At 41.8% G+C, this 13381-nt stretch overlaps 1 protein-coding gene across 4 annotated transcripts in view; it reads left to right on the top strand.

Annotated features, from left to right (window-relative positions):
• BCAP29 (B cell receptor associated protein 29) overlaps positions 1–2774 on the top strand; it is a 55904-nt gene extending 53130 nt beyond the window's left edge. For all 4 annotated transcript variants that reach the window (XM_006929112.5, XM_023250248.2, XM_023250250.2 and 1 more), the window contains exon 8: positions 1636–2774. In XM_006929112.5, the coding sequence (XP_006929174.2) occupies positions 1636–1671 (36 nt within the window). In that variant the 3' untranslated portion in view covers positions 1672–2774. The remainder of the gene's footprint in view (positions 1–1635) is intronic.
• The last annotated feature ends 10607 nt before the right edge of the window (positions 2775–13381 follow it).

Below are 13381 nucleotides of genomic sequence, written 5' to 3'. Positions count from 1 at the left end.
TTCCCTTCTTTTTTATGGCTGAGTAATACACACACACACACACACACACACACACACACACACACACACACACACATCCACACACATCACATCTTCTTTATCCTTTCATCTGTGGATGGACATTTGGGTTGTTTATGTATCTTAGCTATTGTAAATAATACAGTAAACATGGGGGTGCATATATCTTTCTGAATTAGTGTTTTTGTTCTTTGGGTAAATACCCAGTAATGGAATACTAGGTCATAAAGTACTTCTATTTTTAGTTTTTTTGAGGAGCCTCCGTACTGTTTTCAAAGTGGCTGCACCAGTTTATTTTTCTACCAACAGTGCATGGGGTCTCTTTTAACTCTACTTCCTTGACAACACTTGTTATTTATTGTAGTTTTTATTTTAATCATTCTGACAGGTGTAAAGTGATATCTCATAGTGGTTTTGATTTGCATTTCCCTGATAATGAGTGATGTTGAGCATCTTTTCATGTGTCTGTTGGCCTTTTGTAGGTCTTCTTTGGAAAAATGTCTGTTCAAGTTCTCCACCCATTTTTAATCAGGTTATTTAGTTTTTTTTGGTATTGAGTTTAGTTTTATTGGTGTTGAAGTTTGGTGTTATTTTTGAGAGAGAGACAGCCCGTGAGTAGGGGAGGGGCAGAGAGAGAGGGGAACAGAGGATCTGAAGCTGGCTCTGGGCTGATAGCAGAGAGCCCAACGCGGGGCTCAAACTCACAAACCATGAGATCATGACCTGAGCCAAAGTCTGACACTAAACCGACTGAGCCACCCAGGTGCCCCGCATAAGTTCTTTATATATTTTAGTTATTAACCTCTTATCAGATACATCATTTGCAAATATCTTTTCCCATTCAGTAGTTAAAGCTGTGATATTTATCTGAAGTGGTAAGATATATATAAACATGTGAAAGTGGTACCTTATCATTCAAAATACTTCCTCTAATCCTGATTTGGTTGCGTAATGTTAATGTTACTAAAGTTGCTCTGAAAGCATTAATACTCAGCCTGAACAAGAGCTAGATGAACTTCTCATGTACGAGCAATAATGCTACAACTCCATTTGATGAGGTTTTTTTTTCCTCAGTGTAGACTTTGCTTTCTTTAGTGCAAATGATTTCTAAAGGTTAATTTCGATCCCATTTTCTTCCAGTTTTAAATGATATTTTATAGTTATCTCTGATCAGCAAAGAGTATAATTTGAGAACTCAGTTCTATGGGCAAATGTCTGCATAACAAACACACACACACACACACAAAAGGCCATCCCATCTGGGGTTTTTGTTTCCCCTCATTCTTTCCTTGCCAAAAATCTTAATTGAGTTGGTAAGAGGAGAATTTTAGAAATTTTGTTTTCCTGGTATAACCTGTGAAACAAAAGCAAAGTAGATTAAGGCAAGGAAACAAATGAATTGATCAAGAATGTTATTTTTCCCCCCCTTTCAAGTAAAACCCACAAACTTTGTAGTTTAAGTTTGAAATGTTCTCAATCCCTATTTTCATATTTGATTATTCTCATAATTAATAACCATACACAGAAAAGAGAATTTTTTTAAAAACTCCTTGTCATATCAGTGAATCTGTTTTTCACTCTTGGCTGTAGCTACTTGAGTCCTTTTTTTTCTTGCAGAATCGCTTGGGGAAAGACAGTAAGAAAGGCCTGTGAACTTTGAAAGACGATGGCGACACACCATGTGAAGATGACAAATTTGTTATCGTGTTGGCCTGTAGAACAATTTAAAATTCAGTTCAGTAAAAGGTACCGTTTATGACCAGCCAATAATTTTTTTAATGCCACATATAGCCTATTATCCTAACGGTGTTGTCACAATAGTTGATGATGTTTCAGATATATCGTCAAGTCTATATTCCAGCTCTTCTGTAAAATATAAGCATGTTTAGCACCCTAGTAAGATATTGAGAGGAACACTGGTTATATGGTGACTGTTTACTAATAAAAAGAAAAATTTATATAGCCAGTTACTTCCCAAATTGATTTTTAAGTTGATGAAATCATTAATAGCCTTAAAAGCTGTGATGTGTTTTCAGTAATAATAATCTATTTAATCAGATGACGATAATGCTGATGTATTTGAAAATAGTATTCAGTATCAGCAGATTTGTTCATAGATTAAATAAGGACAAATAATCAGAATTAGCCATTATATATATGGGGAAGAGTCATGAAGAGCAAAAAAATAAAAACAATGACCTTAGTTGTTCTTTTTTATAAGTCTGATGATACTATAGTTTACTCTTGTAAAACAGCTATATTGATAATTATATTTTTGTTACTGTGCTTCTTCTATATCTGTTGGACTGTTTCCGTTGACATTTGTGTTAATACCACATAATAAGTAGGCATTATACCTTTTTAAAATTTATCTGATAATGAAGTTTACATCTATTTGCATAACTGCCATACACTGAAGTTAAAATTATTTTATGACAATGTGGAATTCTTGACTTAGAAAGCTAATGTAGAGCATATCCAAAGAGCAATGTTTCCCATCGCTGTGAGAGTTACTAAGTATACAAATATTACCTCAAATATACATACACTGGGGTCACAGTTTCTCTGAGATGTATCTGTATTCTGAAAGCTAAATATTAAGTACGATTTTTCCATTCATATTCCTTTAGAATCTCCTTTAGAACATGATAATGACTGTAGTTATATTAAAATGATTTAGGTTGTTCCAGTGTTTAGACATGAAAATCATCTTCCTTGTCTCATAAAGACCTAAATATAAATAATGGAATGCAAAATAATGACTGGAGTTTTTACTTTCCTGATACTTATTTCATCCTTTGTTGTTTATTATCATTTTAGCACCAACTTCATGCATACTTAATTTTTTTCATTGTAACATAGGTGAAATTTTTTTCATTGTAACATAGGTGTAACATAGGTGAAATGAGCCAATACATTAGAATTTTATTTCAGATAGAAGTCAGGAGCTACTGCTAGAACACAAACATGTAGGAGACATTTACCAGGAGTGACCGATGGACTTAGACCAGATGGTCTGACAGCACCATAAGTAACAGAGAAGGGGATGCTTCAGTGGGAGGGAGCTGAATAAATGACAATTCAGAGTATCGCCTTGGAAATGGCAGAGTGGGTAAATATGAAGGTACTGAGCATTTGTGACCTGGCTTCCACACAGGAATCAAGGCAAATGACAAAATAACAGAGAAGTAGGAAATACACAGCTGTAGAATTGGCAAAACTGAAATTGAATTCCAACCTCACCACTAATTTAGCTGTGTGATTTTAAACAAATTATTCAAACTCGCTAGACTTCCATTTCCTCAACTCCACAATGGGAATAATAATGTTTTAGGTCAGGATTACATAGTAATTTTTCAGGCTTTAAAGCAAGAAAAGCCTGGGCACCCTTTGAAGAGCATGAGGATTTGGAAGATTGCCAGAAAGCACTTAAAGTGTACATTTCAGTAATCTTACAACCGTCTCAATTTTAGAAACCTGCACCCTGAGGCCTTAAAAGTTTGAGCAGTTTCCCCAAAGTAGCATGGATAGTTAGAGCCAGGATCTGAGTCTATTCCAGTTCCCCAAATACTATTCTAGTGTTTATACACAAATTGATTAAAATTTGCTAAACAAAATATTGCCGTTAGTATTAGCCAGGATTTGAACCAGGAAGTTTGGCTCCAGAGTCACCATAATGAACTGCCTCTCAAGCTATGCTTGTTAGTTCCTATTACTCTCCTTACCACCCATGGAGCTTAACAAATTCTATTGTTATAAACAGTATTCCGTGGAAGTTCTGGACTGCAGAAGTAGTGCTTAAGAAGTTCTAAGCAAGCACTCTAGACTTTGGCATGAGTCATCCTGGTTGCTTGCCTGGCTCTATCTTGGGCTTAGTACTAGTAACTGCGTTACCCTGAACACCAGTCTAGAGCCTAGAGTTTAACTACCTGATGCCACCAGCCTGCCTGGACCTCTAAAGACCTATGCTTCCGATTCCAGTGCTGGTCTCTGCTTGCTTAAAGTGACACTCCCTCTTCCTCCTGGGACCTCCCACCCACAAGTGATTGCACGCATCTGCCCCCGTTGTCGTGCTCTATCTCTGTGCGTTGGTCTGGTTCTGCATTCTCATTCCATTGTCCACCGTCTTCTGGCCGTGTGCCCCCCCCCCCGCCAGCTATGCCCCACCACAGCTGGACAGCCTGTGCCCAGCACTACTAACAAGGCCCCTGGGATGCACCTTGCATTCAGACACCCACTTTCTACTGTATAAATATAACAGTCCTCATAAACGCTGAGTTTAATATCTAGAATGAATATGTCTAAAGTCCAGGAAGCTCTTCTGAACTTTTATATCCTTCGGCCTACCTTTTCTAGAATTCTTGAAACTCCACTTAGAAAAATTCAATTTTCTTTTTTTTTGTTTGTTTGGCATTTCTTTCTCTAATCAATTTACTAAACATTTTATTATATCACATCGGTGCTTTCTATCTTAGTTGCTAAACAAATATGACCTTATTAGTGTTCCTCCCTATAGCCAAAGTGACTTCTAGCACTGCAGAACTGAAAAACAGCCCCCCAGAAATTATCCATGTCTAACCCCTGGAAGCTGGAAAGACTCTCTTCTATGGCAAAAGTGAGTATTACATGGTGAACAATGTGATTAAAGATCTTGAGGTGGAGAGATTGTCCTGAATATCTGGGTGGGCCCTAAATACAGCCACAGATATCCTTACAAGAAAGAGACAAGGAAACTATTACCACACAGAGGAGAAGTCACTGCCACCACACAGGCAGAGTTTGGAGTGCTACTGCCACCAGAGCTGGAAGAGGCAAGGAACACATGTTCCCCAGAGCCTCCTGAAGGAACATGACCCTGCAGACACCAGTGATTTTGGACTTCTGGTTTCCAGAACTATGAGACAATAAAATTTGTGTTCAGCCACCAAGTTTGTGGTAACTTGTTACAACAGCCGTAGGAAACTAATGCAGGAACAGACAGCACAAATCTGTCCTGTGCTGGACTGAATTTCACAACGTGTGGGAAATAGACACCCTTTTACACCACTTGGTTTCCCCAGTAGCTATTTGGGTCAATCAAAGATTGCCATGGCCACCCGCTCTTTCTGTTCTTCTTCTCCGACAATTTTATTTCCTGTGGTTTCCACGACCACACCAAGCCCCTCTTTCCTCCCCTGGACTACTCTGGCGGATCCTACTGGCCTCCCTGCATTCTCTTACTGCTCTCCTACTGCGTGCTCTTGTAAATCATGTCCTTCCCTGCTTAAAGTCTTCCAGTCCCTTCCCATCACATGAAGACTGGACTCGTGAGACTCGCCAGGCTCCCCATTCCCTTCCAACCACACCTGCGTTCTGATTCTTCTTATGACAGACGAGTTCTGTTCTTTCAGGGCTTTTGCATGCACCGTACATCCTGCATTCCAACCCTATCTGTCTCGGCCTGATTTTATTTTCACCATAGCTCTTATCACTGTCTGAAATTATTTCACTTTCGGTTTGGTTTTGTCTCCTGCACAGTGACAAACATAGTTCCTGTGCACCACGGAACAGTGTTTCTCAACAGGGAGCAGGAAAGATGTTACCAGGGACATTTAGCAGTTTCAAGATATTGGTTGTCACAACTCGGGGAATGCTTCTGGCAACTAGAGGCCTGGGATGCTGCTGAGCCCACTCCACAGTGCACAGGATAGCCAACATGCATACACAAAAGTACCTGACCCAAAGCGTCATGTTACCAAGGCTGAGATGCCCGCCAATAGATGCTTGTGGCAGAGAGCATTGCTTGTACCCCAGTGTCCATTCTTTCATCCCGATATTTTTACACACAGCCACCAAGCAGGGACGATATTTTCCAGCCTCCTTGTAGGTAGAAATAGGAATGTCACGTGATAGCAATCTCTTCTTTTTTTTTCCTTCCTCTTCCCTGCTACATGAAACACAGCTGTCGCCATCTTAGAGCATGAGCTTGAGGCCACACAAGCTAAAGTGACAAGGGAGAAGGATGTTGTGTCCCTGACATGTGTCCCTGAGCACCACACCTCCCCTGAGTTGCGGCTCAATAAATAGTGGGATAAATGAATAACATCAGGTATTTTCAACGTGTTGTCCTCTCTTGAAGGCCTAGTCATGGATAAAAAGCCAAAATTTGGGGCGCCTGGATGGCTGTTGGTTAAGCGTCTGACTTCGGCTCCCATCTTGGTCTCATGGCTTGTGAGTTGAAGCCCCACATCGGGCTCTGCACTGACAGCTCAGCCTGTTTCAGACTTTGTGTCTCCCCCTCTCTCTGCCCCTCCCCTTCTCGTACTCTGTCTCTCAAAAATAAGTAAACATTAAAAAACAAATTTAAAAAAAAGTCAAAAGTTGTTTGTCATATACAGCACAAAACCATGAGCTTTTTTTCTTTCTCTTTCCTACTTGCCTTTTAGGTTAGCATCATGATGTTAAATCATATTCTCTACTTTCTCTGCATGTTCAGCTTTTTATATTTACCTTAATCATCATCACCAGCAACATGCAGTGTGTCCCCCACAACATGTGTGTGTCCCACTCCACAACAGTTTACCAGAGAAGCAGACCTCCGGCCTCTTCTCTCTTGTCTCTGCTGTGACTCTTGCCACAAGGTGAACAAGTAGCACATAAACACAAGAGCATTCTGTTACATCATGTACACACACGCAGTACCCAAGAGCTTGGACTATAATTATGGAAACTGGGAAGGGTCTAAGTTCCTACAGAACTTGAGTGTGACTGCTCCTTTTCCTACATTTGAGCAAAGAGCCTAGCTGAAGTTTGGGCTTTGCACCACCAGTCCCCTGCCCCCAAACTAGATGCCTTCCTGGTTAGCCAGGTTGCTCCAGAAAGTGTATTGCTTCTCCAGAAATCTTTGTTCTCCCTGAAGCACCACCTGTGGTAAAGAATTTCCCTCTCACTTCTTCCAAGGGTTGCCGATTTCCTGGAACACGAAGAACTTCAACCGCCAGTTCTTAGTCAATGACTTTCTGAAATAACCCTCCACAGGGGGTTTGTTCACTTCCTGAAAAAGTGTTTGCATTTAAGTTTGCTTATTTTCTCTTGAAACCAGATAGATGGCAAATAGAGAAAGCATAAGCATTCCAGTTAGCAGTTTGGTTAATGGTCTTAACAAACGTGTATAAATGTTGACAAAAATGAAATTATACCATACATACTATTCTGTGACCTGCTTTAATCCCCTCTCCCCCACGTCAGCAAGTATTCTTCTACAACAGGATTCTCCAATCGGACCTTTAGTAGGTCACATAAACAACACCAGAGGAGGCAGGGATTTTTCAAGCCACATAAAGTCATCCTCAGATGCCCAGTCCATCACTTCTACCACTGCAGATCGCTGACTTGGGGCACCTGGCTGGCTCAGTTGGTAGAGCACACGACTCTTGAACTCGAGGTCCTGAGTTTGAGCCCCACGGTGGGGGTAGAGTTCACTTAAAAAGAGAGAATTACTGACCCAGGCAACGAGTGTCAGTGGCGGGACCATGCCCTAAGCACCCAGTGTGAGGGCCTGACATGGGGATGACACCCACCGTCCATGACACAGAGCATTTAACTTACCAGTGTTGTTGGTCACTTCATGAGCATGTATACTGGTGGAAGATTAGAGCATCATGACTGCGTGCATGGACTACCTGGGATCAAATTCATCTCCTTTGTTCCCACTTGAACTCTCAATCTCTCCACCTTTAAAGTGACAACAAGACTCTGCCTCCTGGAATTGCTGAGAGAACTAAGGGAGGTGATGCACAGAAAGAACTTTTTCTGGCAATAAGCTTCTCTGAACATCATACAAAAACTCGTACCCAGAGGTAAATTGCCTGGCTGGTTCAGTCGGTTGACCGTCCGACTTTGGCTCAGGTCATGATCGCATGATCCATGAGTTTGAGCCCTGAGTCAGGCTCTACACTGACAGTGCAGAGCCTGCTTGGGATTCTCTCTCTCCCCCTCTCTCTGCCTCTTGCCCACTTGTGCTCTCCCTCTCTCCCTCTCAAAATAAATAAAGCATTAAAAAAAAAATGCCCTTGCTCTACGTATGACAATGTGCCATGGGGCAGTGTAGAATGATGCCTTGTCCTAAAAACTGTAGGCAGCCATCCTCCTGCTGCCCCAGACAAAGCATGCTGCCCATCTGCTGAGGAATGCAATAAATGTTTGTTTATTTGGATTGAATTCCTTTCAGTTCTAATGCTTCAGATTCTCTCCAGATGACTCTTCCCATTCTTTCTCTTTAGAGTGTGCCCTGTTATCTTAAGATCATGACAGAACCAGCTACAGTTTTGACCAACTCTCTTAAAACATTAGTAAGCCCCTATTCCTGGGCACTAACATATTTCCCTTCAGATCCCATTGGCGGATTTGATGTGGAAGGCCCTGGTGTGGGGGCTTTATTAGCCACCTGAACCTTAACTGCAGTTCTTTCTTTTCCCACTAATTAAAGTGTGTGTGTGTGTGTGTGTGTGTGTGTGTGTGTGTGTGTGTGTGTGTGTGTGAGAGAGAGAGAGAGAGAGAGAGAGAGAGAGAGATGTTTTTGAGTCTTCTTAAAAAGAAAAAGACCTGGGCACCTTTGTGCCTTAGTTCGTGAAGTGTCTGACTCTTGATTTCAGTTCAGGTCATGATCTTGCAGTTCATGAGTTCGAGCCCTGCATCAGGCTCCACACTGATGGTGTGGAGCCTGTTTGGGATTCTCCCTGTCTCTCTCGCTCTCTGCCCCTCCCCCCACTCTCTCTCAAAATAAACTTTTTTTTTTTAATTTTTTTTAACGTTTATTTATTTTTGAGACAGAGACAGAGCATGAACAGGGGAGGGGCAGAGAGAGAGGGAGACACAGAATCTGAAACAGGCTCCAGGCTCTGAGCTGTCAGCACAGAGCCCCATGCGGGGCTCGAACTCACGGACCGTGAGATCATGACCTGAGCCGAAGTCGGACGCTTAACCGACCAAGCCACCCAGGCGCTCCAAAATAAACTCTTTTTTTAATGTTTATTTATTTATTTTTGAAAGAAAAGCGGGGGGGGGGGGGGGAAACAACAGAAAATCCCAAGCAGGCTCCGTATTGTCAGCACAGAGCCCAACATGGGGCTTAAACTTACGAACCTTGAGATCATGACCTGAGCTGAAATCAAGAGTCGGACGCTTAACCAGCTAAGCCACCCAGGCGCCCCATAAATAAACTTTTTAAAATAAATAAGTAATAAAAAGACAAAGACACAGGTAAATCTAGGATTTGAGGGGGGGGGGTGCCTGGAGCTGATACAATTTGGGATATTCTCTGTAAGAAAAAGAATGTAAAATCAGAGAAATTAGGTTGAACATGAGAATTTATTCAGATGGAGAACAGAAATCACAACAAATTGCTTGAACCTTGGAAATCCAGACCCCCCTTCTTCTAAGGTCTCTGGGTGATTTATCCAGAATGCTTCCTGGATGCACCCCAGCTCCTACCTAGAAACATTATGTAATGTAAGCATTCCGAGGACTCCTTTGTACCTTAAAAGACCCAGAAGTTAAACTTCATTAACTCCGTATAAATCTACCTCTAGGTAAGAAGTGGGAGGGCAAAATTAATGTAATCAGTTTACTGAAAACTTCAAAGAGAAATATGAAGACTTCATAAAGGAATGTAAATCACAATCACTTATTTTATAGTAGGCCTGTTAGTTTCCTGTTACCGCTGTAACACATCACTACAAATTAAGTGACTTACAGCCACACAAATGTACTATCTACAATTTGGGGGGTTAGAAGTCTGAGATGAGTGTGATGGGACTAAACTCAGCATCAGCAAGGCTGCTCCCTTCTTGGGGGAGTCTACAGGAGAATCTGTTTCCTTGCCTTCTCCAAATTTGCATGGCTTTGTTGCCTGTATCCTTAGCTCATGGTCCCCTTCCTCCACTTTCAAAGCCAGCAATGTCTTTGAGACTTTCAGTCAGTCTCTCCCATACCACATTACTCTGACATTGACCTTCTGCCTCCTTCTTTCTATTTAAGAACCTTTGTGACTAGAGGTGCCTGGCTGGCCCAGTCTGTAGAATGTGCGACTCTTGATCTTTGGGTTGTGAGTTCAAACCCCGCATTGGGTGTGGAGCCTACTTAAGAAAAAAAGAGAGAGAGAGGAGAGCCCTTGTATTGTGTCCACCCAGGTAATCCAGGATAATTCCTTCATCATAAAGTCAATTGATTTGCTAATTCAATTTCATCTGCTACCTTAATTCCTCTTTGCCACATGACTTTACATATTTACTGTTTCTGGGGATTAGAATATAGGAAATTATTTGAGTGCCTAGTCCTTTTTTTGTTTAAAGTTATCTCTGTGCCCAACATGGAGCTCAAACTCATGACCCCAATATCAAGAGTTGTATGCTCTACCAACTGAGCCAGTCAGGTGCCCCGTGAGTGCCAAGTACTTTTGCAAATATTTTTTGCAATCAGATTCTCATAACTTTTTATTGGTTCTCAATTTGGAGAATTTTTTTTTCTTTTTTTTTTTTCAAAGTCCATTTATTTACTTTGAGAGCACAGGAGCTGGGGAGGGGAAGAGAGAGAGAGACAGAGAGAGAAAACCCAGAACAGGACCCGCACTGTCAACGTGGAGCCCCACACAGGGCTTGAACCCACGAACATCAAGATCATGACCTGAGCTGAAACCAAGAGTCAGACACTTAACCGATTGAGCCACCCAAGTGCCCTAAGAATTTTTATTTTTAGTTACATGATCCATGAGGGAAGCCAAAACACAATTGTACATTTCAGAATTGAAAGGAAGCTGGAACTCTAAGCTCGGCATGCCCAAATGCTGCCTTTGGTTTTCCTCCAATTGAAGGCAACTGCAAAGTTCTCCAAACACTAGAAAATATCAGATGTAGGATTTTCACCTAAAGAAAGCAGAATTGCAAAAAGATAGCTAATCGAACACATGCTTTTACTCTCTCTTCAACTGCACTGAAACTGTAGTAGAGGGGGGCTTTTTAAGGCATAAACCTACAGGGATAAAGCGGGCACCCGAAGAAACTTTTTAAAAGCTACAGAACCGATGAGCAAGTAAGGCTGCCTTACCGGAGCTGATGAAGAGTGGTTTCCTCAGAGGGAAGAGTTGAGAACAGATTCTACCTAAACTACAGAATAATCAAGGCTCAGGAAATTGGCCAGCTCCTTCTGACAAAGGACGACAGGTCTCTAGATGCCCCCCTCTTCTTGCACACTCCTTGGTGATTACCCTCCCTCGCCCCAGCAGAACACAGTTTTCATCTTTAAAGAGGGGCCAGCAGAATGTCTTTGTAATACACAGAAAACAGAGGAGTTAGTAAATGATGTATGCATGCTAACTTGCAGAACTTGCTCGACCCAGATTGATAGCAGCCAATGTCTTCCAGGCAGAAGACCAAGTCTTTCTCTAGATGGGAATCTATCCGGCCCAAGATAAAGACCTAATGATGCTGACAAGGGTGACAACATTAGGGGTTCCCCACCAAACAGCCAGCCAGCTCGCCCTACAGGATATCACACACACTCAGAGCTCCCAGGGTGTTCTGGAGACCCCAACTTTTAAGTAAGGGCAGGCAATCAAGCACAAGAAGATCTGAGCCCCTAATATGAAAACATAGAGACCAAAAAACAGAAAAAAAAAACAACAAAAAACCTATGTTGAAAATAGAAACTGTGCAGGAAGAAGAAATGTACATTTAAAAAATAACAGGGGCGCCAGGGTGACTTGGTTAAGTGCCCAACTTCAGCTCAGGTCATGATCTCACAGCTTGTGAGTTCAAGGTCCACATCGGGCCTCTGTGCTCAGAGCCTGGAACCTGCTTCAGATTCTGTGTCTCTCTCTCTCTGCCCCTCCCCCATTCACACTCTGTCTCTCAAAAAATTAATAAACATTTTAAAAAAAATTAAATATCAACTAAACCCTTAATGTCTTCAGAGGAAAGCCATGGGTTCTTATTTCAGTACACCTGTGAAATCAGAATTGGAAGCTATCAAAAAATTTCTTTGAGGGGCGCCTGGGTGGCGCAGTCGGTTAAGCGTCCGACTTCAGCCAGGTCACGATCTCGCGGTCCGGGAGTTCGAGCCCCGCGTCAGGCTCTGGGCTGATGGCTCAGAGCCTGGAGCCTGTTTCCGATTCTGTGTCTCCCTTTCTCTCTGCCCCTCCCCCGTTCATGCTCTGTCTCTCTCTGTCCCAAAAATAAATAAACGTTGAAAAAAAAAATTTTTTTTAATTTCTTTGAGAAAGTAAATAAAAGCCCTTAAGGAAAAGTAGAAAGAGGGCCCACCAAATTCCTAGCACAGTGCCCAAAAATAGACCCACACCACGGAACTTAGTTCAAAGAGAAGATTCTACAAATTTCTAGCAAAAAAGCACAACACACCATTTACAAGAAAACCATAGGTCCAAAATTATGTCATTTAGGTTAAGTCCCAAGTCTGTAAACTAAGACTTAATACCTAGCCTAACTACGGTTTCAAACCCCAGAAATGTAACCTTTAACCAGTTAACATGGGAATTGCACATCAGCACGAGGAAATTTACTGATAGACCCCCTCATGTCCCCTTAGGAGGGCAACCTTGCCTAAAACAATGGATTCTTTGCTAATTTCCTTTTATCTGCTCCCTCTCTAACTTTGAAAACCTTTCCTTTCCTGTAGCCCCTTGGATCTCCCTTCTACTTGCTAAGATGGGATACTGCCCAAATCATGAATCAATAAAGTCAACTAGATCTTCAGAATTTACTGTCTAATTTTTGTTATTTAACAGCATAAAGGTTAAGCGATTTCAGATTTCTCCAAAGGAACTCTGGGAGACGGAAGACAATGAAGCAATGCTTTCAAAATTGTGAAGGAAAATCATTTCCAACCCAGAATCCTGAACTCAATCATGTTATAAATCAAGTATGAGCAAAGAATAAAGACATTTTCGGGCTTGCAAGTTCTCAAAAATTTTCCCTCCCACACACCCTTCATCAGGAAGCTGGTGGATAGAGGATGTGCTCCATCTAAAGGATGAATAAACCAACAGAGAGGAAGTTAGGAGGCAGGAAAAGATGTGCGCAGGGGACAGGCAGAGGGAATGCACAGGATGATGGGGAAGGCAGATTTCTGACTGTGAAGCAGTTCAGATGACCGTGGGAGAGGCTTTTTCAAGATGAAGTTAATCAAATACTTGACGTGATGTGCATATTGAAAGAAGACTTCCATTATGCTGGAGGAGGGTTGGGGTTACACAGTGATGTGCATTAGTGGTCATAGCAAACCAAACAAATAACGCAAGATAAAGAAACAAACAAAAAACCAAGACAACTGAAACTAAGGGAACGCTGGGGTGGGGGGGGGGGGGAAGTCC

This window comes from Felis catus, chromosome A2, assembly GCF_018350175.1.
Source record: "Felis catus isolate Fca126 chromosome A2, F.catus_Fca126_mat1.0, whole genome shotgun sequence".
In the NCBI taxonomy this organism is placed as follows: Eukaryota; Metazoa; Chordata; class Mammalia; order Carnivora; family Felidae; genus Felis; species Felis catus.
The sequence above is the reverse complement of the archived record's forward strand: the minus strand, read 5'-3'. Positions and strand labels throughout refer to the sequence as shown.